The sequence below is a fragment of the Podarcis bocagei genome (assembly GCF_964188305.1).
Source record: "Podarcis bocagei genome assembly, chromosome: 4".
Taxonomy (NCBI): Eukaryota; Metazoa; Chordata; class Lepidosauria; order Squamata; family Lacertidae; genus Podarcis; species Podarcis bocagei.
Window position 1 is genome coordinate 36,615,299 of NC_138128.1, and position 27,202 is coordinate 36,642,500.

At 41.9% G+C, this 27,202-nt stretch overlaps 1 protein-coding gene across 2 annotated transcripts in view; it reads left to right on the forward strand.

Annotated features, from left to right (window-relative positions):
* The window catches only part of LOC308586222 (glypican-5-like), a 421,981-nt gene that overhangs the window by 109,979 nt on the left and 284,800 nt on the right, over positions 1-27,202 (forward strand). For both annotated transcript variants that reach the window (XM_081192628.1, XM_081192629.1), the window contains exon 3: positions 12,828-13,522. In XM_081192628.1, the coding sequence (XP_081048754.1) occupies positions 12,828-13,522 (695 nt within the window). The remainder of the gene's footprint in view (positions 1-12,827; positions 13,523-27,202) is intronic.

Genomic DNA, 27,202 nt, shown 5'->3' on the forward strand with positions numbered 1-27,202 from the left:
TGTGCTCCATATTTACTGTAAATACAAAAAAAAAAAAACCTGTAAAATTTGGACATAGTAAAAGTCAGGGTCATTTCACTCACAGTTCTGGTGTCACCCATATATGTAAGAAGGAAATGTAATAAAGATAGTTCAGTTTTATTTATGCCAGTGCCCCACCATATGTAGAGCACACAAGCATAGGCCTTATGGTCATGTGATCAGTCCCTGCCAATAAAGGTATGGTCATATTTGCATGGGCAGAGTCTGTGCTTGTGTGAACGTCCATTTCATGCACTCTATGAGTTGTGTCCCTTTGTTGGGTAGGGGCTTTTCAGAGGGAGAAGAAAAGTATCTAATGCTTCACGGGGTTATGTTTCTTGTAGTAAGATGGTCAGGATGCAACATTTGACTGCTGTAAAACAAGACTAGTAAGAGAGGCAGTTTCATTCAGAGACTGATGAGACTGATGGAAACAAGGAACTAGGGGGGAAATGTTGAGTCAGCAAACAGAACAATAAAACAGAAAGGCAAAGTAAGGAGTTGTGCATTCCACTAACCTTTACTTAGACCTTTTGAAATTAACGTCCACAGTCACAGATTAATGCTGAAATGGAACGATGTAAAAGTGACACAGACCACAAGATGACTGTTTCCCCCATCTCAACCTCACACATTCATGTACAGGCGCCATTTATAAAGCAGGCTAGAGTGTTGCTCCCGTCCTTCAGTTCAATAGCCTTATCCTCTATGAATTCGTCTAATCCTCTTCTAAAGCCATCCAAGTTGGTGACCATCACTGCCTCCTGTTGAGAGCAAGTTCCATAGTTTAACCTTACACTATGTAAGACTGGCTTTCTTTTATCTGTCCAATGAATTCGGCTTCATGGGATATCCATGTGTTCTAGTGCTATGAAAGATGGAGAAAACTTTTCTCTATCCACTTTCTCCATGTCATGCATTATTTTATACACTTCTATCAGGCCACCTGGGATGAGGGTGGCGCTGTGGGTTAAATCACAGGGCCTAGGACTTGCCGATCAGAAAGTTGGGAGTTCGAATCCCCGCGACGGGGTGAGCTCCCGCTGCTCGGTCCCTGCTTCTGCCAACCTAGCAGTTCAAAAGCACGTCAAAGTGCAAGTAGATAAATAGGTACTGCTCTGGCGGGAAAGTAAACTGTGTTTTCGTGAGCTGCTCTGACTTCTCCAGAAGCGACTTAGTCATGCTGGCCACATGACCCAGAAGCTGTATGCCGGCTCCCTCGGCCAATAAAGCGAGATGAGCGCCGCAACCCCAGAGTCGGCCACGACTGGACCTAGTGGTCAGGGGTCCCTTTACCTTTACCTATCAGGTCACCTCTTACTTGACTTCTCTCTAAACTAAAGGACCCCAAATGCTGCAACCTTTCCACATCATGTAGACGTTGCAAACATGATACTACAGTTTTCTTTAGCAATGTGCACATTAGAGTTAAACACACACACATTACTTTCTGAAATGGGTTCTTTCTTTCTTTCTTTCTTTCTTTCTTTCTTTCTTTCTTTCTTTCTGAAACTGCATGCAAATACCCAGTTTCCTGTATACTGTTAAACACTGGAACGCTGCATGCTGTCATCATGTGTTCTAAAGTAACTACTTGTAAAAGTTGTGTGTGTCCCAAAAGATCCAGATTTCTCGGTGGTTAATGAGGGATCGAGGTACATTAGCATCACTGACACCTTGCCATGCTGACATTTATGGCAGCCTCTGCTCGCTGGTGAAGAATTGTATAGTAACATACAGCAAATGAGGCAATTGTTTTGTAGCATATCCCAGTGATGATGCCATATTTATATCTCATTGTTTTTACATGTTGTATTATAGCAAGAGCAGCATTAATGTTTTAACTCCCTTAACATGCTAAAACCCAGCGCTGCCAACTTGAAATTCCTTGCTGAGCTTTTTGGCAGCATTTCTGAAATGTTCTTAAAAGTGCATTGTTGCAGTTAGACTGTGCTCTCTACAGTCTCAATGTTAAAATTGTCTGAAGGTTCACTCGCAGGGAGGTATGTTTATATGAATGGATGCCAGTAGATGCTGGGAACCAAAGCAAGGTTTGATAATACAGCAACCCATTTTAACTTCAAACATGTTTTCTATAGTGGCCCATCATTCTTTGGGCACACAATGCAGTGTGGAACATTTACCCATACATCTGTATGTGTCTATGATGCTTCCGCAGAGGGAAGGGTTTTGAGAAATGAGTGTTTTACATTTTCTCTGGTTTTAAATTGTTTTTATATGTTTTTTTGGGGAGGGGTCAAGTAGCTTTGATGGGGTTTTTATTTACTGTAAAAGTGACTGATTAATACAATAGATAGCTAAATGCATAATATCCTGCTGGCTATCCTGTACTCATAGCGGGACAAGTGTTTGGTGTGCACAGAACTAATGAATTATTTTTTAATTTCTATTTATGGTGCCCTTCAGAATATTTACCCCACCACCATTTACAATGTAACTGAAAACAACACAATAACAATCAACGCAGTAAACCAATTAAAAATTATAAGCAACAGCATTTGGCACAGTTTTTGTTTTTGAATGCAGTTGAAGCAGCAAAGCAAGAACTTTCCTTCTATTGTTTTAAGACATAGGATTCTCCCAATACTATTTCAAAGTAAGAAATCATTAAAATTCCTAAAGGGATTTTATAGAAGGTCTTAATTTGATGGCTAAAAGATGATGAAGTGGATGCCAGCCAAGCCCCCTTTGCGAAAGAGTGGGGTGAAATTCACTCATTTGTCCCCACCTCCTTAGGGAACAATCCTAAGGTTAGATCTTCTGGAATTAGTGGGTTTAAGATCCAGCAGATCTGTTAATCAGGCTGCTCCATTATATTTTTGCCAGGCTGCCCCTTCTGTTTCATCTCCTTCCTGTTTCCCTTATGCACTGCTGGCTTCCTAGTGGTGTGCACCACTCACAGGATTCACATTGTATCTGTAGCGTTACAAAACAACTTGAGCTGTTTGGGACCCACTGTCTTTCTGATTGGGCTTGTTATTCAGGACCGCATTATACCTCTTAAATCCCAAGGCCTGTTTCTCACCTCCTATTGACTATAGCAGGAAATCAGAAAACAGAAATGGATGAAATTTGAAGGCAACAGAGCTCTTCTAGGGGCAGCCAAACTGTAGGATTTATTTGGTGCAGGGAACCTTGACATACTTTTCTAGCTTTTAATTTTTTTCACAGAATTGGATACAATTTGCAGGCATGGTTGGCCCCTCTGAAGGGGGGTGCTATTTTTCTAGAGAAAGAGCTACCGGAACTCACCATGAACACCTCCCTCATTCTCGTAGAATGGCAATGGCGTCCAGATGAGAGGTGCTAGAACTGAGCTCCAGTGAGTTCCAGCTGAATCCCCTTCGGTGAAAATTTGCCCTGCTGTTCCTTAATCTTTAAATACATTTGTTTTTCACTCCTCCATCAATGTCCAAAACCCAAATCAGCTGAAAATACTGTCCTACCTCTAAGAATTTTATGCACAGCAGGGTCATCTGGATGCATGGAAATTTCATTTCCTGAACCTTCGAATTCAGTCTACATTCACACTCCCTCTAGGAGAGAAGTTTCTGCCTGTTACAGAAGTTATATACTAACACAGCCTTTGCCAACTTGGTGCCCTAAAGATGTTCTTACAACTCCCATCAGCCCCGGCCTGCACGTGGAACCACAGCCAGTTAGCAATCGCTGCACTAACATCACCTTTCTTCTTTCTTTCTTTCTTTCTTTCTTTCTTTCTTTCTTTCTTTCTCTCTCTCTCTCTCTCTCTCTCTCTCTCTCTCTTCCATCAATAGAAGAAACCTTGCATGCCATAGATTGAGCCACATCTGGACTCCAGCCTTTTTTCTGCTCCTACAAATTTGCTTTACTCTAAGCTGCTCACTTTTACAAGAATAAACACTGCTATCCAATTACACTATATGAAATAATATACAATTATGCTGAAACACAGTATAGAGAATAATAAACAGAATCAGTTATTTGTTTATATAACCTACCATAGCCAGCATATGTAGCTGCAGAAACACTGGAAGATAAAAGTAGAACAGGAACAAATAATTTTTTAAACCACCAGTATATGTTCAATTTAGTAACTAAATTCAGGTTTCCCCCAAATGCACACCGAAAGTTCAGTGTTTTCTCCATGACAGGCTAGTTTTCCATCTGCTGAGAGTTTTCTGAAATGTGGGGCACCCAGTCATTTATGAGGCTATTCCAAGTGGTTTGGTTTTTAAACACATAGAGTACTTCTAAGTTGATGGCCTGGTTCAGGTAATTGTTTGAGGATTCATAAACCACTGTTTAAAACAACAGGAATGGGCATCAGGACTAGGAACATAGGCGGATTTAGGGGAGCATGAATTGTTCAGTTGCACTGGGCACGGAGTCTCAGGGGCATTGTAGGGGGCACCACAACTATGATGTAGAATGGAAGAGGTAGGGGGCAGTGAATTTTGGTGTTGCAGATGGCATTGCTGAAATTTGAGACCCCAAGGTCCGCCACAGCTGGGAACTCTTTTCCATCCTCTTGGCTCACTGCTTGCTGGCTTGGGCATAAGGATCCACCTTGTACTTAGCCAGAGTTCCCAGTTACAGCTGATCTGGGTAGATCTACCTTAAATGTACATTAACAAACCAGGAAACCACATTGAGATCAAGCCCTCATGGCAGAAGAAGAGTTTGGATTTGATATCCCACATTTCACTCCCTTTAAGGAGTCTCATAGAATCATAGAGTTGGAAGAGACCACAAGGGCCATCGAGTCCAACCCCCTGCCAAGCAGGAAACATCATCAGAGCACTCCTGACATATGGTTGTCAAGCCTCTGCTTAAAGACCTCCAAAGAGCATTAATTAAAAGTGAGAGCCAGTGTGGTGTAGTGGTTAAGAGTGGTAGACTTGTAATCTGGGGAACCGGGTTCGCATCTCCGCTCCTCCACATGCAGCTGCTGGGTGACCTTGGGCTAGTCACACTTCTCTGAAGTCTCTCAGCCCCACTCCCCTCACAGAGTGTTTGTTGTGGAGGAGGAAGGGAAAGGAGAATGTTAGCCGTTTTGAGACAGTAAGAGCTGTAAGTATTGAGTATTCTGTCTCTTCACCTGCCCTCCCATAATCCAAGACACCTGTATTTCTGAAATTCAAAGGTAGCAGCCTAATTAAAACCACCACTTCTCACTTCAGAGGACGTTCCTTAAATACAAAATGTTTTCTTCTTCTTTTAGCATACTGTACTTTAAGTTGCAATCCTGTGCCCACCTACCTAGGTAGACAGGTGTAGGTTTCTTTATCACTGTTACCCCCTCTCCTTTTTAAGTCTGAGAAAACATAGACAGCTAATGTGATTTTAATCCCATCAAACTGTGGGTCTCTTTTTCTATGTGGCTGCACATATCACTGCAGTTCCCTTTCCTTCAGCAGATATTGAGTTTCCTGGCTACCATGATTACCCATGTTATATGCCGTTGTATTCTTGGAAAATACTTTTCACTCAGCATGCTTGGGAAAACCCACCCCGCATCTAAAAAGCTACATCTTCCTACAGACTTTGTATCATGAAGCTACTCTTTTCACGCAGACCAGGGTTGGGGAATCTGTTTCCCTCCAGGTGTTGTTGGACTTCAACTTCTGTCAGACTTAGCCATCACGGGCCACGGTCAAGGATGCTCAGAGTTATGTTCCAGCAGCATCTGGGATGTGACATGCTCCTAACCCCTGATGCAAACAGAGCCAAGATCTACTTTCTCCACTGAAGCATGGTTTTCCCTTTTCTTTGCATACATCATATGGAAGTCATATGTAGACTTTATGATAACACTTTCTTCCTGACCCAGGGGCCCTTTCTCTTATCTTCCACTACACTTTCCCAGGGCTGTGGATATTATAAAGTTGGGTTTCTGAAACGCTGGGCATCTGGTTCTGGTTTGCACAGGTGTAAAGCAAGTGGAGTTAGGTAACGGAAAACCTAAAATCAAAACACACGCCTAGTTTTATCCCCTTTTAGGGCAAAATAAATCTCACTTCAATCCATTTACATCCTAGCTGAGGCAAGGACTCTGACGCAGAGGCTCCCCCTTCCCATTCTATCATAATGACTCCGTCCCTTGAGAATGTGATGTTTTGTGCTAAAGTATTCCGAATAATCTGAATAAGCATGCTATGGGGGAGAGAAGTATGTAATTTGGGGGTAATCTTTTCTGCGTCATGCATTAGGCATTGTTTCAGTTTTATTGTCTGCTAATGTTGGAAGTCAGCTGAGCTCCCCAAGGTACAAACTCATTATCTGCTCAGCATGGAGGTTCCCTCTACCTCCAATGCATAGTCAAAGAGAGTGTGGAATCTTGTAATGACTTGGCTCATCTCCATTTTAAAAGACCAGCAGTTGAGACATGAAGTTTCCAGAGGTGAGCTGTGTTTGATCAGCTGTGTTTGGGCATCACAGACGCAACATCAGCTGCGATGTCAAGCATGCTGTGAGCACATGATAAAATGTTTAAACAGGATTCTCTCCTTGGAGGATGACTTTGACCTGTTTTCATGAAATATTCAGCAGTGTGAATGTATATTTTAAAAATTCAAAGGCTTGGCTAAGGCTTTAAAGCCGCTTATATTTATATTACATTCCAAAAGGAAAAAGTTGTGCACCTCTGCTAATTTCTCCCATTATTATTATTATTATTATTATTATTATTATTATTATTACTACTACTACTACTACTACTACTACAGTGGACGCTTGGGTTGTGAATGTGATCCGTGCGGGATGCACGTTCGCAACCCACAGCTGCACATCTGTGCACACGCGGGTTGTGATTTGGCACTACTGCGCATGCGCAAATTTAGCGCTTCTGCGTATGTGCGACTGCCGAAATCCAGAAGTAATCCATTCTGGTACTTCTGGGTTTCGGCAGTCTGTAACCCAAAAAAACGCAACCTGAAGCATCTGTAACCCGAGGTATGACTGTATTATTATGATTTAAACATTTTGTTTGCCCAAGGCAACCTGAAGCAACTTACAATCAACCAAACAAAAACCCACTAGATAAATTAAAAACAAGCAGGGTGGGGGAATACATTAAAAACACCCCACTCACTACTAAAAGGCCACAGATGGTTTTGCCTGGTGCCTGCAGATATACAGTGGTACCTCGGGTTAGATACGCTTCAGGTTACAGACTCCGCTAACCCAGAAATAGTACCTCAGGTTAAGAAATTTGCTTCAGGATAAGAACAGAAATCATGCTCTGGTGGCGTGGCAGCAGCAGGAGGCCTCATTAGCTAAAGTGGTGCTTCAGGTTAAGAACAGTTTCAGGTTAAGAACGGACCTCCAGAACGAATTAAGTACTTAACCCGAGGTACCACTGTATAATGATGGTGTCAGGAGAGCTTCCCTGGGGAGAGCATTCCGCAAACGGGGAGCCACTGCAGAAAAGGCCTATTCTCGTGTTGCCACCCTTTCATGGAGGGGGCATATGAAAAAGGGCCTTAGATTTCAGGGTCCAGGTTGGCTCATATGGAGAGAGGTGATCATTGAGGTACTGTGGCCCTGAGCTGGTTTAAGTTAAAGAGACAGCCAAATGATTCAAATGAAAACAAATTAGACTCAAGGTCCAAAAGCCTCCCAATTTTTGTTGTATTTTGTTGTGAGTGGATCTCTGATGTGTTGCATCCCCACGCTGCGGATAGCAGCCTGCCGCCCGGCGGGTAGGGCGCCCTGAAGCAGAGCGCCCCTCGCGCCGGGCAGACATCGGCCAGCCCCACAAGCTCGGGGGACAGCAGGGAGGTGCAGCGCCGCCATCCCGCTGTTCCTCGATCTGGTTCGGTTTCCCCGACCTGCTTTTGGGGGGGGGGATAAAGGGAATTCCCCCCCCCCTTTATTTCCTCTCCAAAAAACTAGGTGCGTCCTATGGGACAAAAAATATGGTAGATACTAAAGAACTGGAAACAAAGCACAGCAGACCATGTAGGCACTGGGTGTCTCATATGCATGGCATTATCTCCTGCCTAATATTTGTCCACTGGCAGTCAATTAGCTGTTGGGCTAAGTTCACAGTTCTGGTTTGGGTGCATAAACCCCCCCTTGATACAGTGATACCTAAAAGAATGTCTCACCCCTTATATACACAGTCGATCATTGCACTCTGCAATTGGGGGCCTCCTGAAGATACCATCTTATGAGGAAGTCATTTCCACACAATGTAGGAATTGAGCATTTTATGTTGTGGTCCCTGCCCTTTGGAATTCCCTCCCCCTGAATATCAGACACATGCAATCTCTGTTGTCGTTTCGGCACCTACTGAACACCTTCCTTTTACAACCAGCCTTTTAAGTTGAGATCCTTCCCAGTCTGCATCTGCACTGCAGTGGTTTTTAGATTAATATTCTTTTATTGCTTGTGTCTTTTCCAGCCTGGGCTCCTTTGGGAAGGAGGACACGATATAAATTTAAAAAATAATAAATAAAATAATTGATTTTCTCTTCTAAAAATTCCTCTTGGTTATTCATTGTTTCTTGATTCTCTTTTCATAGCTCAAAAGTTGACAATTCACATTTTCTTCCCTTCCATTCCAACTTTCTTTCATCTTACCTAAACTATGTGTCTGTGGGCAGGGTTTTGCCTTTGGTTTCCTTTTGTTTTTGAAGAACACCAAGTGGGTTTCATGTTGTTATAGCTACTTGGCTGCAGTCCACCTTTCTTGTGGTGAGGAAAGTCATTTGCTGTAAAGATAAGATTCCTTTCATGGAAAAGTGTATTTCCAGAAGAGCTGTTTGATGTCCAGTGTGTCGTTTATACATAACTTAGCCAATAGCAGTAGGAAAGACACACACGCATGCAGAATAAAATTTATGTAGCTTATTTTGACCGCTCAAAAGAAATATTAGTAATCCTTATAAAATCATTTACATTATCTAAGCATTATCTCAGCATCAGCCTTATTATCTCAATAGCGTAGATGGGGGATTGAGACCAAAAGATCTCAATCATTGCTTAGTCATTTGGTGACAGAAGCGAGATTTTAATCTGAGACTTCTTGTTTCATCACATCATATAATCTTCTGTCTAAGGCTGAAGAAGAAATTTGATTCAGTTCACATTTGAAGGCAAATTTACTGAATCTGCACTTTTCATAACAATTCACAAACCAAGCATAACCATTCACACTTCTCTGAATTTCACAGTGCAGTTCTCCAGCTAAAAAAGACAAACCACAAGCTGATGTTGAGAACTGAATTTAAGATTGGAAAAACAAGAAACTGAGAGAAACCAAAATCAACATGTTCACTCATCCCTCGCTATGACTAAGGTGCTGCACTGAGAGAAGCTGGCACTATCAGTTGTTGGAATGTGTACATTTGGAGTCGGCCATGGGGCACAGTCTGTCTAATAATTAAAAGTCCAGGGGGCACATCTTAGGGCCTTCCAATTAAAAGAAGTGCACAGTTTACTCATTTTATACATGTGATTTTGCCGTTCTTCAATGGCTGTAAAGGTTTCTACATTCACCAATGAAAGCTGACACCCTCTGTTTCTAACAAGGTTGATTGTTGGTTTGATAAATTGCTTATCAAGGTTTCTGGGAGGTATATTGAAAGTGCATCATTAATAAAACTCCAAAACAAGATGGCAAGTTGCCTCCTTTGTACAAATCAGAGCGGAATTCTTTTGTGTGTGACAGAAGTTATTCATCTGCACATAGCACCATTATACCTAATTAGAGGGATGGAAATATCATTCCAGTAATTTGATTGTCTGAAACTATTTCTTGGTGCCTTGTAACTATGGAAAAAACAATATGCCTTTAGGACTACAGATGGTGAATATGTGGCTGTTCTCATTTTTCTTATTACAAACAAATAGGGGATGCTTTCTGAAGTATGTACACATGCTTAAGAGTAAATCTTGTCTTCTCCAAAACATGTTGCAATTTCATTTCAGTTCCCTCAATTTATAGTTAGAAGAATAGAAACTATTTCCTCTGATGGCACAAAACAATATGTAACATGGCTGAAAATTTCTGCTTGTTGATATTTTCCTTTCACTTTTGCCTCATAATGTGATCTTTGGATGAAGGGTGGTATACAAATTTAATAAATAAAATAATAATGGTGATGATAATCTTTTTATAGGAGAAAGAAGTATGTGATGGGAGGTTCCCACAGATAACAACAAAGATCCTCAGAGAATAATCCTTACTTAGAAAATAAATACCTTTAATTGGACCAACCCATATGTCCCAAATATTAATAACGGGCCTATGAATGTTGTTTGTATTAATTCTAACTTAATGCAAACAACATTTGCATTAAATTAATTCACTGCCTCATCACTGCTCCATATGAGCTTTGCCACACTGAGAACTTTTCTTTTTTCACCTTCCACACAAATATAGTTGTAAGATGGGGAGATTTTACAAGAGAGAATTCATAGAATCAGAAGTGCTGTTGGAGAACCCTTTCAATGGTCCTGGCACTCTTTTGTTAAGGAGATAACTAGCTAAATAGCTAGAAAATTGATTTCTGATTTAATGCAGTCCACTCATTTTTAGCTCCATTGAAGTGAGCCTTCCTGTACACTACTTAGAGAAACTGTAATTATGTGGTATACAGATCATCGGGGGAAAACAAATAAATAGAAATATTTGAGCAGAGGCATACCTTTCTCTCTCACTGACTCTGGGTACTGCAGAGACATGGTAACTATCACTCCAAGTCTTTCTGTGACAGTTCACACATACAGTCATAAAGTGATTCACCTACGTACATGTGTAAACCATTTGTTGCCCTGGTATCCTCTCATTTCTTCCACGTGCAAGGTGTTCCTGACCAATTCTTTATTTAGGATCATCCTTATTTAAGTTCTGTGGGTTGAAATAATGCCTGGTGTTGACAGTCTGAAGGTGCAGAATTAGTTGTAACATAGAATGTGATGCTTTCTTTGTATCTGTCAAAAAACAAACAAACCCATGTCTCTATTAAGTATATTTGAAAATGACAGCTGGAAGATGAATGTGATGGGTATATATGATGGAGGGCTCAGACATTGGTGAATTTTATTTTTATTTTATTGACATATTTGCCTTAAATGATTAGCTTGCTTTCCTCCCCTGTCAAATAAAACGTTTTTAGACTTCACTTAGACTTGGAAAAAAATTAAATAGAGATGTCTTGGCAAATACCAACTGTTTTATTGGAGCAGAGCGGTGTTGTTAACGATATTACAGTTATCACAGTGTCAGTCTTTCCATTATAAACCCCATTTTCAGAATTTTACAGCTTGGTTGTAAAAGCCTGTCTGAAGTTGAAAATGGGCGAGCCAAAGCTCTGTGTGGGAATGGAGTTTTCTGAATCTGTGTTTTTCTGGAGGTTCTTGGGGTTTTTTTGGTAGAACTCTTTGGATTTTGGTACCATTCAGCGTTGTAAATTACTATAGTCTCATAAGGGTTATGAAAGTATCAATGGTTAGTGCTGCTTTGAAGTTTTGTAACAATATTAAGTCTGCTTCAGCTGACAGACTTGGCATGCTGTGACGTTCATTATTTGTGGTCGTTCTCATCAATGGTATAGCATGCCACTTCCAGCTGAACACTTGGTACCTATAACTTTAAATCCCATAATTCAGCAGGAAACAAAGCAGCCATGTTTCTGCTCATCCATTCCCTCTGCCCTTGTGCCACTTTTCCCTTCTCTTAACTTCTCTTAACTTCTGTTATGTGTAGAGGGGCTTTAATTGTAAATATGTGGTGCATGTTGCAAGGTGACTTCATTGGAATCACTTAGATATCTATTGTTTTCTGTATTAGAGATGTTTGCATGGACGGCAGTAGAGTTGAAAAAACAATGCCCAAAGTGATGGAGAAAGCAGCCATTTTCCCACTTGATCAATTAACTGCTCCAGAACCCACATAGACATGTGACTGAGGACTATTTCAGAAGTTACTTTTGGGTCTATATAGATATTTCCCCCCAGGCAATGTGAATCTCTGTCAGATGTGTGACATTTTATTCTTGGAATAGCCTGCCATTGACGGTTCTGAAAATGTCTAGGGAAAGAACATGATCAGGAACATAGAAAACTGCCTTATTTCAAGTCAGACCATGGGTCCAACTAGTTTGATATTGTCTACACTGACTGGCAGCAGCACATCAGGGTTTCCTAGGAGTCTTTCCCAGACTGACCTGGAGATGACAGGGATTGAAGCTGGGACTGTTTGCATGAGAAGCATGCACTCTACCATTGTGGTAAGTGTCTTGAATCGTGCTGGCTTAAAGGTATGCTCCCAGTATTCCACTTGCAAGGGAGCCTTTCTAGCCATTCATAGATTTCACTGCCTGATCTTCTGTTATTTGTTTTAGAAGCATGTGGCATGGTGGCTGCGCTTTCAGCCTTTCTCCAACATGTCAACTTCTTACAATAACCACATGTTGTGCCTGGTTGTGTGTTAGGAAGGCTCACGGCCTGAGCTGTGTGTGTGTGTCCTAGACCTTACTGATGAGTTTGGAGCTCATACACTGGGCTTTCTTTTGCACACAACCACATGAAAGAAGACATGGTGTTGGGGAAGGGCTAAAAGCACTCCCCTGATCCACATGCTTATCCCTTGCACATGAATGACACATGAGTAGGGTGCATTGAACCATCTTGAAAAACCAGTTGAAATCATTGGGATCTCTACCTTTGAGTGCAATAATGTGAAACCACTTGAGTAATAAGTGCATAATTTTATAATCCATGTTTTTGATCTGGGAGAAGGAATAGCCAATGTTTCTTTTCCCCCTTTTAAGGTTTCTTTTTTCTTCTTCCTGCAGCGGCCTTTGAGTCCTTGCTTCGCTTTGCTGAGAACCATACGACTTCTCTGTTTGAGACTGTCTACAGATCCATGTCAAAGGAAGCAGCAGAGCCTGTCAAAGAGCTCTTTACAGACATCTCTCTCTACCTCTTGGGTGCTCAGACCACAGTGGAAAGTGTCCTTTTCCGGTTCTTCGACAGCCTCTTCCCTTTGGTTTACAGCCGCCTAATCAACCCAGGCATGGCGAGTCTGTCCGAGGAGTATACAGAGTGCCTGCGGCTAACGCGGCAAGATATAAATCCATTTGGACTCTGTTCTAAAGAAGCAGTTACAAAGTTGGAAAAGTCTCTTTGGGCAAGCAGGACATTCAATCAGGCCCTGGGTATAGGCATTGAAGTACTGAATGCTACCGAACACGCCACGTTGACAAAGGAATGCAGCAGAGCCCTAGTGAAGATGCAGTATTGCCCACATTGCCAAGGTCTGACTCTGATCAGACCCTGTGAAGGATATTGTCTCAATGTCATGAGGGGCTGTTTTGCCAGCATATCTGAACTGGACTCTCAGTGGAGGGAATATATCTATACCCTGGAGTATCTCACTAACGAAATGGCTGGATCGCATGATCTAGAAGCGGCACTTTTGGGTATCCGGAATTCAATCAATGACGCCATCTTGCATGCCCAGCTGAATGGACCCCACCTGTCTGCAACTGTAAGTATTGTGTTCAGATTTGTTTTCAACTTCTTGCTGCTACTTTTAACCTTTGGTGTGTGCATTGTCTCTATTGTTTATTACTGCTTAGGCAAATATCAGTTGTTGATGGTGCCTTCTTCCTTTTTTCTTTCTCACATGCCTATCTATATTAGGCAATTGGTAAAAAGCTCACACGGAGGAATCTTTCAAAAGGAAATGAAGAGACTTATTGAGGAGGAGTACTGTATGTGTAAATCAGAATGTTAGCAGTCATTATGGTTCCACAGAAAAAACTGGAGTTCAGTGAGATAATCAAGGAAGGCCTAGATTTGATTGATGGATCATATATATTTCTAATACCACTTTTCATTTACAAAAGAAATACCACACACACACAATACACACACATACACAAATATAAAAATATACTTTACAGTATTAAAAACACAAACATAAAAAGCATAATGGCAAATGAAAACATTAACCCCCCCCCATAATCACATCCTAATGACCACATGAACAATAGTTTAAGAAAAAGCCAACCGTAAACAATAAAGTGAATAGTAAAATATCAAGTGACCATGAGCAGCAGGATGTTAATCAATGAACTGCATGTTAAGTGCATGACTATGTAATTGTCGAGCTCTCTCTTTTGCTTCTAGTGTTTCACTGTAATGGAGAATGACAAATACAATAATATTTCTTCTAGCATTTAGTAGTAGCTTCTGTTTATTAAATGTTAAACTATTTTGCATTTCCTTCAGTATATGTAAAAAGGCACCTACATTGAGATATTGGTAATATAACACTTTTCATCCAAAGTTCACAGGGCGGTTTGCAATATAAAAACATGCAATATACTAAGTTATTTATTTGCTAAATTGTTTTTATGGCAGATGAATAGTTAAAATGTGTGCTGACAGCTCTAATAGAAACCCATATTTAGCACCAGTTACTACTTTACTTAAAGTAGATACCTTGGGTTACATCCAAGGTGTTCTCTCATCAGCACAAGGGCTTCTCCTTGTGTAATGAAACTATTTTTCTCTCTCCTCTTCCTGTGCATCCTCTGTGCTCTTCCCAAATCTGCTCCAGACTGTTTTGGGAAACCCTGAACAGATGTGGGGTATGTGAAGGGAGGAGAGAGGGGGGAAGTTCCATCGCGGAAGCAGAAGCCCTTGCACTAACAGGATAAATTTGTTAGATTCAGCTCTTTACTTCCAGAACTTTCTATTGGCACACTGAGGGATTGTTACATGATTCACCTCCCACTCCCCCCACCATTTAAGACATTTGCACAAAGTTTTTTTAGGTGAAACACTTTCTTTTAATTCCAGTTATCAAGATTTCAGAAACTCAGTTTTGGAAATGAGAATAGCGCTCAAAATAGAAAATGTACTTTTGCTCTATGGAATATTTTTACCTGAGGAATAAGACTGTTCCAGTGCAATGTTCATTTTTTTCCACCATGCTGTTGTTGTTTTTAAAACCACATTGCCAATATATAATACACGAGCCCATAAACTGAAAAGTCCTATATGAAAGATTGAAGTATAGGTCAGAAATTATAGGAATTACTAATGAGGCAGCTGGCTATTCTTACATGAAGCGCAGCATGACTGTCAACATAGCAACATGGCAACTGGACTCAAAACAAGGATTAGGCTAATCTGGAAGAATGCAAAGGAAAATAAATCACATGGCTTTGGACAGGGTAATTTCATTGCATAACTTTGGTTATTCTGTTGGTTTGGGGTATGGAAAAGACTCAAAGGGACAGAGAAAAAAATTAAGATGGATACTGCCGTTGGTCTACCTGGATGATATTCTACTATAGACTTGCAGCTGAAAGAAGGACGATAGAAGTAAGAGAATCATAGAGTTGGAAGGGACGCCGAGGGTCATCTAGTCCAACCCACTGCAATGCAAGAATCCTGCTCTGGGAATAACCTTCTGGTTAACAGCCAGTCACAGTGACTATTACACCACCTGACATGTCCAATGTAACTATTTTCTAGTTCTGACAGAGAGCATATTTATTTAATAATATTTATACTCCTTCATTGTTTCTTTTCATAAAAAACCCTCACTGTAGTTTGCAAAAAGTGTACTACAGATACTACCAATATGTGTTTATTTAGTGTATTATTATCCTACCTTCCTTCCAAAGAAGTCACGGTATCATACATGGTTCTTCCGTATATGTGAGGCAGCCACAGCTGAATGGTTGAGGCCATGGTCACTCAGTGTTCTTTGTGGCTGAGTGAGGATCTGAAGCTGGGTATCACAAATCCTAGTCTGGCACTCCAGCCGCCACACTATAATAGACTGAGATTTAATCTTATTTTAAAAGCCTGAGCCCCAACTGCAGCTGGCTCAGAGTTGGCCCACAAGGTGGGAACCAAAAATATTGCCTACCTCTGATCTAATGGGTTAGGGGGGATTGAGCCCCGAACAAATTTTAAATTATCCTAGTTAGCTTCAGTTAACTGTTAACTTTGATTCATGACACACAAAATGAAGTTCTCTCTCTCTCTCTCTCTCTCTCTCTCTCTCTCTCTCTCTCTCACACACACACACACGGTTAAACTTTGGCATTCTCTGACACCAGATGTGGCAATGATCACCAACACAGATGGGCTTAAAACAAACTCACAGTTGAGAATGCTATCATTGGATATTGATGGCTATATTCTCCAGGGACATCAATTGTTCAGGAGCAACACTGTACAAGTACTGTTCACCTCACAGCCTGCTGTGGGCTTCCCAGAGCCTTCTTTTCGGCCAACCTTTTAGGGGGTTGGACTCGATGGCCCTTGTGGTCTCTTCCAACTCTATGATTCTATGATTCTATGATTCATTGTAGGAATCTCAGTGCTGGAACAGATAGGTCTTGGGTTTGATCCTGTGGGCACTTCTTAATATTCATAACTTAGTGCATTAGACCCAATGTTTATGTTATCTGTCAGAATTTGATACAGCCCTCTGAATTAATATTTTAGAAAACCATTAGCCTGGAATAGCACAGATAATAGAGCATGAGACTCGTAATCTCAGGGTTGTGAGTTCAAGCATTGCAGGGTGTTGGAATAGATGGCCCTTTTGGTCCCTTTCAATTCTACAATTCTATAAATCGGCAATTCATTTCTAACCGAGGCTGCTTTGCAGTGATGAGTCAAAAGCTAAATTCAGCTCATGATGGTGGCTGCATCTAGCTAGCCAAGAAGCTTGTCACATTCCGAGAGCTCACAGGAGCAAGGAGAGGCAGCCTTTTTCCTATGCCATGGCTTGGAGAGTATGCCTTGAACAGCTCGTCACTGTGACCAAATAATTTTACAGCTTTTAGCTGGCAGAATCCAAGAGCTAAATTCATAATCTGTCTGGTTTGCTGGAGTTTTGAAAAAACTGGTACTCACAGACTAGAATAGCTGGTTTAACATTTAAGTTAAATTAAGAGTTGAACAGACCTGTCCATTTAAGCCATTTCGCCATGTCTTTACACATAATTCCATTCTATTCAGTTTCAGCATTATTTTTTTTAAATATATTTTAAAATATATTATCTTTCAGAAGTATTTTAATATATTTCCATTCCTGCTTCAGGAATTGTGTGCCTTTCTTCCATGAAATCCACTTTTGCAACCAACTGTGCACCTGGTATAATTCAATGAGAAATATGGTAGTTATGGAAAACATCTTCAAATAAAGAAAACAACCCAGGCTGGTAGCTTTCATTTACCCTGAGGCAGCTTTCATTAACAGCCGTGCTCACTTTTTAGGAAACGGTTAACATTTTTGAAATAGCTAGGCAAAGGCTATGCATTAACATAAAGAATTCCTTTTTTGCTAATTGAGAACTTGGCAGTGAATAATGGAAAGTTGGCTATTTTTACTTTGTTGGGGAAAAAGGTTAAGTAAAGCATTTACTGTACTTAGCAGAAGTGCTCACCACACTTGCAGGCAAAGGGGGGACAAGGGGAGACGCGCTTTATGTTGAACTGCAGAAATATCTTTCCCATTGAAGTCAAGGGAGATTGTTTTAATACCTGCTTGTGGTATGTGTGAAAGGTTGCCATTAAGATATTAAACCACTCTTGGGCTCAGTACATTTCTCTTTATTGTGCCGTGCCATTTGTTCAATGACGCTGGCTTCTACCCAACTACTTCAGCTAATGTAGGTCCTCTACAGTCTGCAGCCTCAGCAATCACAGCCGTTATTTTATGTTTCGTCGGCTAGAATCTTAATTTGTATGTCCTACTGGAAGAAATCCCCCATGCTCTGTGGTGCCAGATAGGTTGACTTAGCTTGTTGACCCTTGCCATCACTTTTTGAGACTTTTGCTTCTCTTCCTCTGTGCTATGGAGTTATAGTGTCTCACCTCGTTTTTTATTCTGCAGCAGTACACACCTTAGTCCACCTTTGTTTTCATTTGTTCTATTCTTTTTCTGCTTTATTATCTTGTCCTTTCCCCAAGGCTCAGGAATAATAATAATAATAATAATAATAATAATAATAATAATAATAATAAATTTTATTTATATCCTGCCCTCCCCAGCCGAAGCCGGGCTCAGGGCGGCTAACAACAATCAAATAATCAAACAATGAAATAATCCAACATTCTAAAAACATTTCATTATAAAAAATTAATTAAAATCAAATTAATGGCAACCGTTAAGCAAAATTCTGTGCAGGTTGCCAGAGGAGGGAGTCAGGCTGGGCCCTGACCAAAGGCCTGGTGGAACAACTCTGTCTTGCAGGCCCTGCGGAAAGATGTCAGGTCCCGCATGGCCCTAGCCTCTTGTGACAGAGCGTTCCACCAGATCAGAGCCGCAGCCGAGAAAGCCCTGGCTCTAGTTGAGGCTAGCCTAACCTCTCTGTGGCCTGGGACCTTCAGGATGTTTTTATTTGCAGACCGTAGGTTCCTCTGTGGGGCATACCAGGATGTCAATTTTTTTTCACCAAACTAATAAGACCGTTTTTGCATTTCAAAGAGCATTTGAGCCCTTCTCGTGTAAGCTGTGGCATGTGTTGATAGTGTGGGAAATAATGTAGAAAAGAAAAACTAGTTTGTGTCTTCTGACCAGTTCGCATTATTGACTGATTTAAGCACAAATCAAGGCAATGTCTGAAGAACAAGAATCTCTCTATCACTCTCCACCCCCCTCCACCACAAACAACACCCACTATATAAAATATTTCCAGCTGCGTTTTAGTTGAACAGCAAGCTACACTCCCATAAAGTGTGTGGAACGACCAGCTGTTTGGGGTGGAGGGATCTGAGGACAGACAAACCAAGTATGAGATGAGGGAATGTAAGAAGCCTCGATCCCTTTAGACAAGTTGTTGCAGTGGAAAGGAGAGAGTCATTCACTTTGAAATAGAAAATAGGGAGTCACAGGCCCAGAGTGTAGCAAATGACCAGGGTCTGGCTTCAGGTTTCTCGGCCAGCTAATAGGAGATGTTCTTGAAATGATTGCTTTAACCAGGCAAACAATGATAATCCAAAACAATCTTGGAATTCTGCGATGGGCTATGAAGAACAGGCAATGTTTTCAGGGCCATATGGCAGTAGTGGGTGTGGCCAGAGGTAAAATTAGGTGGGGCAACAGGGGAAACTCTTACCTTTCTACATTGCAGCCTCCTGAGAGTCAGACATTTCTCCACACACCCCTCTCCATCCAGGCCTTATCACAGTTCAAGGACACATTCCAGCCAAGCAAAGGTTCTCAGAGAGGGCATGGAGCAGGAGAGTTGCCATTTGAGGAGAGTCTTGAGGGCCAAGTAGGGTAGCCTAGAGGGCTTTTTTGCTCTTAAGATGAAGCTATGGATGAAGCTGCTGCACCTTGGTTTGTACAAAGAAGGCTGTACGGGGTTACATTTTGGGAATACCAACAACTAGCTGGGATGTTGCATGCTAGTTCAGTCTTCAGGGACAGTGTCTGACAGTGGTCTGACCTCAAGATTATGAACACCTGAGTAAAGCATGGCAGATATGGGCATAGCTGTCAACCTTCCCTTTTTTTGCGGGAAATTCCCTTATACCAGCGCCGTTCCCCGCTGCTTCCCACTGCTATCCTGGATTGTTAGATATCCCATAGACTGTCCCCGGGGCAGGTGAGGATGCTGATCCCTTATTTTCAAATCTGAAAGTTGACAGCTATGGATATGGGTCCAGCAAGAAAGGCAGTCGTTGCCTCTCCTGATTCAGTCACGAGAGAGTGACTAGTTTCTAGGCAGAGGAACAAGGAAAGAATCAGCGAGAGTGTAGTTCATGAGACAGAGTTTGTGTCTGTTGATGGGCTTCATATCCCTGCTCAGCCTCTAGTTCACTGGGCCGCCATTGGCAATTCATTGCTTCACTTCAGTCTATAATAACAATGATTTAGCTCACAGAGTTTGAATGAAGATTGACAGGTATTTTACAGGTTAAAACCACTAGAGACGGGATTAAGAAGGAAAGCAAAGTAGGAGCTGAATGGACAAAATGAATGCAGTACTGGTGGGGCCCACTGTAGGAATTCCAGTGATCCACTTTTTCCAAAAAGCAGAACCTCCCTAGATATAGATGCTATGTTATCATTCCTTGGCATTTCTTTTGCTTTGCTTTTCAAGTGGTAAATTTACTGCTGTTAACATTTTTGTGTTGACAGACTTGGAGACGAGTTTTCCAGCCTAGCTGATGGTCACGAAACACTGACTCCAAATAACAGCATTGTTTGTTTGCTTCCTTCCTTAAATCCTGCATAAGCAAGTTTATATATAGACGGCATTACTTCTGTTTTAATGGAGTCATTAGTTCTTCCACCCATCCAAATTGAATGTTCTCAGAAAGGGTTTCAGACCCATTTCTTTACAGCTGTAATCCCAGAATTCTTTGTGGTTGACATAATTATGTCATCAGCCTCAGCAATCTAGCTGCTCTATTCCCAGTAGATGTATAAACATTCTTCAGCATTGGACAGAGTCAGTTGTAAAGCTTTTGAACTGTGTAGAGCAAAACTAAAAGGAGATGGCCGTGGAGGAGAGCGAGTGGTAGCTCCACTTAAGAGTATTCTGCTCCTGAGTCAAGCTAGCATGCAGTCTCTCTCAGTGACTTTGCCTATACACCTTAAATCCATGCTGGTTCACTCCAGGTTTACTCCAGGTCCTGCTTAGAGACTACATTTACACGGAATAAAAATAAATCGGATTAAAAGGGGGGGATCTCCAACAGCTCATCAGGCCTAACTCAAACTCCCCAAAGTTAGCTCAATATCATTCAGAGGGTATCATTCAGAGGGTATCATTCAGAGGGTATCATTCAGAGGGTATTCTTGATGATCTTGGCCCTGGATTTTTGGAGATTATGACAGGACACATAGAAGCATTTGATCTCCATTGCGTGTTAATCTTAAAACTTTTGGGGCTTCAAAGTCAAAACTTTCAATTCTGCATGGAAGACAAGGGAGCTTACAGATGCTGGAGCACTGATGTAATATTCTCCATCTGGTTTTATTTTTTGATTTTTTGATTGTTCTCTTCCCTGTCTAGGGAGGGAAGAAGAGTCCATTTGAAATGGAATTATACATGGAATTTGACAGTTCTAATTGAATTGAGCTTCGCTCGCACTTGAGTTTTTTAAATTAAACACTCACTTATGTCTGAGGCAATCATGCACTGTCATCAAAATTATACACGTGTAAATTATATGTATAATTGGTGTAAAAGAATCAAGACATGTTCTGTCCTATCTGCATCATAATCTTCTTTCTATGTACATAAAAATGCAAGACTGTCATCACTCCTGGATGATTTGCAGTGCCACATCACAATCCCGGAATTGCATAAAGTAAGGGTGAGGTAGGGGAGAGAAAATGGAGAAACGTTTATGGCATGGGAGTAAGAAGAGAGAAACACTGAGAGGGGGAAAGTAGTGTTTTAAAACAATAGCAGACGTAAAGTAGGGATGGAAGTAACTGAGAGGAAACCAACTGCAGACCTTTGAGTAAAGTACCATCATACAATGGGATGTTTATTTCTCTCACACAAAGCAGATGAATAATAGAATTGCATTTATTTTATCATGGTATTTCTAAAACGCTAGAATGGTTGTCACTGGTCAGAATTAGGGATGTGCATTAGATTGGGTCAGTTTGCTGTGGCTGGGTGGGGCTGTCCTAGTCAGAACATCTGAGTCTCAATAAGAAACTCATGAAGGTCCAAACATTTGCTCCAATAAAAGGTGATGTTTCACTGCCTCTGAACATGCCGGACCTCAGTGGGGCAAAGCTTTCTAGGCAATCAGATGTCAGGACCTTGGAATCTGGTGAGAAGGAGGTGTGTAGTTCAAAGTCAAGCTCTAGAGCAGCAAAAAAGGATCACTGGGGTCAGATAAGGGTGTGTAGCCAAAGTAAGGCAGAAGTCTAGATTCAAGGCAGCAACAAAAGGGCAGGAGATCCAGAAGCAGGTATGTAGTCCAAGGCAGCCCAAAGTGAACATCTAAAGCAGTGGTCAAGGAAAAGGACCAGGCTAGAGAAAGTCTTCATGCTTCAGGACGTCAGGTAGACTCGGTTTCAGGAAACACAAAGCCCTTCTGGTTCCAGCCAGAAATAAGTTAACTCATCTACTTGTCTGCATAACATCACCTGACTCCCCACACCTATCAAAATACACTTGGCCCTATAATGCCCTTAAGGGAAAGTCAGTTTATTAGTCCAAGCAACTTGTCTTGAACATGAGGACTCTTGCCTCTTTTTCCTAATGGCTGCCTTGGATCATGACCCTACTTGCCTTTGATTTCACTTCTGCTTCCACTCTCTTCAACCCTCCACTGCTGCCATGTACTTTTCTGCCAGGGGAATGGCCTTTTGCTTCTTATTTGCCTGACCACCAGTCCATCTCTTCCTCTGGCCCCATGTGCCTTCTATTCCATACTTTCCAAAGAGGCATTTGGCTAACTTACAGGCTTCAGAAGGGACGGTGGGGAGCCATTCCTAGAGATGGGAAAATACTGGAAAGGGATCCTAAATTGCCTTTCTGCATTTTGTTGAATTGTCTCAGAATAATGAAATTGCATTTTTGAGGCTTTCATTTAGGTTGTGGCTTCCTAAAATGATAATAATAATAATAATAATAATAATAATAATAATAATAATAATAATAATAATAATAATAATTTATTTATACCCCGCCCATCTGGCTGGGCCTCCCCAGCCACTCTGGGCGGCTTCCATAAAAACCAAAAATACAGTAAAATATCACACGTTAAAAACTTCCCTGAACAGGGCTGCCTTAAGATGTCTCCTGAATGTCAGGTAGTTGTTTATCGCTTTGACATCTGCTGGAAGGGCGTTCCACAGGGCGGGCGCCACTACCGAGAAGGCCCTCTGCCTGGTTCCCTGTAGCTTTACTTCTCGCAATGAGGGAACCGCCAGAAGGCCCTCGGCGCTGGACCTCAGCGTCCGGGCAGAATGATGGGGGTGGAGACGCTCCTTCAGGTATACTGAATGATGTATTTTAGCTGCAATAATGTTTGTAACTTGTGTTTTCCTGAAACTTTAAAAGAGCTGATTTGCAAAAACTTTGCATCAGTATTCTCCCCCCCCCCCCATTTTATGAACTTTTCACTTATCCAGTCAGGGACCAAAATTAGTGATTCAAATGGTCTGCTAAGTTTCAGACCATCAGTTGAACAACTAAGATATGTCAAAATTTGGAACACTTCAGCATATTAAAGATTCATCAGAATGATTTCCCCACTAATTTAAGACAATGCTTTTAATCATCTAAATGAACTGTCACTAAAACTGACTAGGATTTCTGACATTAAACATAATATTCTGTATATTCATTTGATTTGGGGTTATTGATGTTAAGGATATGTGTACCTAACCAGCGCTTTAAGATATTCAGAAACCACACTGAGGGGAACTGTCTGGGATTACACTCATTATCTTGGACGAGAGATTGGCAAATCAGTATACAGTGGTACCTCGCAAGACGAATGCCTCACAAGACGGAAAACCCGCAAGACGAAAGGGTTTTCTGTTTTGGAGGCGCTTCGCAAGACGAATTTCCCTATGGGCTTGCTTCGCAAGAAAAAAGCCCATAGGGAAATCTCCGGGGACCTCTTTTAAATGCTGGTGGTGGGGAGCAAAGCCTTTCCCCCCCTCCGGCCTTCAGAAGAGGTCCAGGAAGGCCGGCGGGGGCCGAAAGGCTTTGCTCCCCACCGCCAGCATTTTAAAAGCAGTCCGGGATAGCAGGGAAGCGCTTCCCGCTATCGCGGACGGCTTTTGAAGGCAGGCGGGGGGGAGCAAAGACTTTCGCCCCCCGCCCACCTTCAGAAGAGGTCCTGGACCTCTTCTGAAGGTGGACAGGGGGAGAAAGTCTTTGCTCCCCCCTGCCTGCCTTCCCGGGAGAGTGGAGAAAGGCAGCGCGTTTCTCCGCTGTCCCGGACGGCTTTTGAAGGCAGGCGGGGGGGGGGGCAAAGACTTTCGCCCCCCGCCCACCTTCAGAAGAGGTCCAGGACCTCTTCTGAAGGCGGGCGGGGGGCAAAAGTCTTTGTCCCCCCTGCCTGCCTTCCCAGGGGCTTTTACATCGCCCCGGACAGCGGAGAAGTCCTCCGCTGTCCCGGGCGATTTAAAAATGCCACCCGCCAGCATTTTAAGATCGCCCCGGACAGCGGAGAAGTCCTCCGCTGTCCCAGGGTTTTTTAAAATGCTGGGGGTGGGAAGAAAAGCCCTTGTTCCCCCCCCCAGCCTTCAGAAGAGGTCCGGGGACAGTCTGGTCTGAAGGCGGTTTCCATAGGAACGCATTAATTGATTTTCAATGCATTCCTATGGGAAACCGTGCATCGCAAGACGAAAAACTCGCAAGAAGAAAAAACTTGCGGAACGAATTAATTTCGTCTTGCGAGGCACCACTGTATTCATGGGGAATGAGGTTATCAATGGCTAGTAGCCATGGTGGCTATGCTCTGCCTCCACTGTTGGAGCCTGTAATGTTCCTGAATATCAGCTGCTGGAGGGTAGAGTGCTCTTGGGCTTGCATTTGGCTTCCTGGTTTCCCACAGACATCTGGTTGGCCACTGTGGGAACAGGATGCTAAACTAGGTGGACCATTGGCCCAATCCAGTAGTCTCTTCTTAGGTTCTTCTTTCCACTCTATGTCACTTTTGCACATGTTACATGCATTCTGTCCATTTTCACACTCTGTCTCCCAGTGTGTTAAATCCTCACGACTGCAGAAAAGCGCTGTTTAAGTATATATGATTAAAATACTTTCTGTCAAAATACACTTTTCAAAGTGTCTTTTGATTTATTTATATGTTTTTGGGGAGATACAATCTGTGCATTAGTCTGGGAGGTAAGGATGACCTCACTTAGAATTGCAAAGATAAAGTTCTTCAAGCATCCCTATCTCTTGCCCAGCTCATAACTTCCATATGTTCTAGAGGTGTGCTGAAATGGCCTATCAAAATCCACCCTATTTGAAAGAATTTGGGGTGCTTGTGACTTTTCATTACATTTCTCCAGGAGGAGTAGAAATTCTCCCAACAGTTTCTCAGGGGTGGGCCTCACTATTAGGAATGGCAGTTGCTCTTTCTTTCTTTCCTAAGCTCCCACCATCCCCACCCACAAGTGGCTGAAACTGTGTTGGTGGACTGGCCACAATTTCCCACAATCCTCTAGTTGGGAAATGGTGGCTTCTGCCGCCGCTCCCCCAAAAGTTGGACAATATTTGGAGAAGAATTTGCAAAGTAGCATTTTCTATGGTGAGGTGAGAAAAATCTAAGTAATATTCTCAGAAAATTGTCTTCCAGGTAATTTTAGCTCATCTCTAATTAGTCCAGCCAAAGATCTGAATGGAGCCTATACTCATACAAGTTGTATGGTGTATATGCAGAGGTTATAGCCGTATATAGGAGACCCTGCAAAAAGCAAAGTCCTCAGTGATCCTTACAGGCACCACACATGTTATGCTTATATTGTTGAATGCATCTCGGCCTTGACTCCACCTTCAGATAAATGCATGAAGTCTGAGAGCAGGACATTTGAATTCCCTCCCTCCATGAATTCACTGAAAGACTAGCCTCCAAGAAAGTCCCATTATCCCTTCAAGATTTCCTTGTTCATTTGTTCAGAGGCTTCATTATGGCTTGGCACTTCCGATCAGCTCTGGACAGAAAGTAAATTACACCCTTGCAGAGTGGGATTAAGATGACTTTGCGAGAATGAAAGCCAAGCCATAAGTATTGATCTTGACAAATATACAAAATAAAAATTAATTGCACTGGAGACGTCTGCTATACTTTGGCACCTGACAGGCGAATATTCAAAATTATCAATAATATATTGCATCCAATTACAGCAGGGAGAAATAATATAGTAGATGGACTTTTCAGTCATTTTATTAAAATATGTTAATTTTAAGAAGTGGTATGAATAGTAATTCTTTGCTTGGATTTCTTGAAGCTTAAGGAGATACAGTACTCAAAATTAAGTAAGATATTAAGTAAGATAGATGATATTTATTATGGCAATGCAGAGTATCTTTTTTAATGAAATATTATACTATTATAAATCAGCGCATTTTTCTTTATAAAAACTCAGCTGCTGGTATTCATATCTTGATAAAAGTGTCATGGGTGCCAGCACAAAATGGCTACCATGGAAAGAGAAGAAAGGCTACCATCACAAAAAAGCACAGATGATAATATTTCTCCCTATCTTTATCCTCTAATATTCTTCATACCTGACAGTAGCGTTTGCAGACAGCAGAAGAGGACTGCGGGAATCAAGTCAAAACCATAACAAGGCCTTCTCCCAAGTCTTACCATTGCCACCAATGAAAATAACTGGATGTGAGAACAAAATGCTTGCATAACCAAATGAATGTAGGGATGGTCAGCATTAGGAGGCCCGGTGCAGTTTTGTGAGTCAGCAGGAGCAATCTCACCTCTGCCATGATTCTGAACTCCTTATGTCAGGGATTTGGACCTTTTGTTCTTCCAGGTGGCATTTGGTCATTACTATCAGTCCTGATACACAACATATGGAGAAGAAAAGGTCCCATCCCTTTTCTAGGTTCTTCTTTCCTTTCCCTTTCAAAGGAGCTGCTTCAGAAGGTTGCCTTCTTTTGAGGTATGCCAAGAAATGTTGGTCAGGCATCTATCAGCATTTTTTAAAAAGTATACATCAACAATCCTAAATAGGGGAAGCCATCATAAATGATTCCAGTTAGCGTAAATTATTCCAGATCCAAACTCCATTCAGGAGGAGGGTTACAGCTGTCTGAACCAGCCTAAGCCTGGCTGAAGGAAAACAAGCCTTTAGAATAAATGTTTTACCACCCTTTTTGCCGCCTTAACTTACACTGGGTTGCTGGGTCACGTGACTGAGCTGAATGGGCTTGAGACCCAGCCTAAGTCCTAAGCTTGAGCTTGACAAATGTAGATATCCACCAAACTTGTTTGAGACTGATCAGTAGTTCAGTTTTATTTATTTAGCACAGAGGTAGGTAACCCGTGGCATTCCAGGTGTTGTTCAGCTCCAACTCCCATCAGCCCCAGCCAGCGTGGCCATTATGACAATTAATTAGGATAATAAGAGTTGTGGTCCAGCAATGTCTGAAGAGCTACAGGTTGGTCACCCCCTTTTAAAGATGCATGGGCATCTACACAACAACCCTATGATATAGATTTGGTTAACATTTATTTG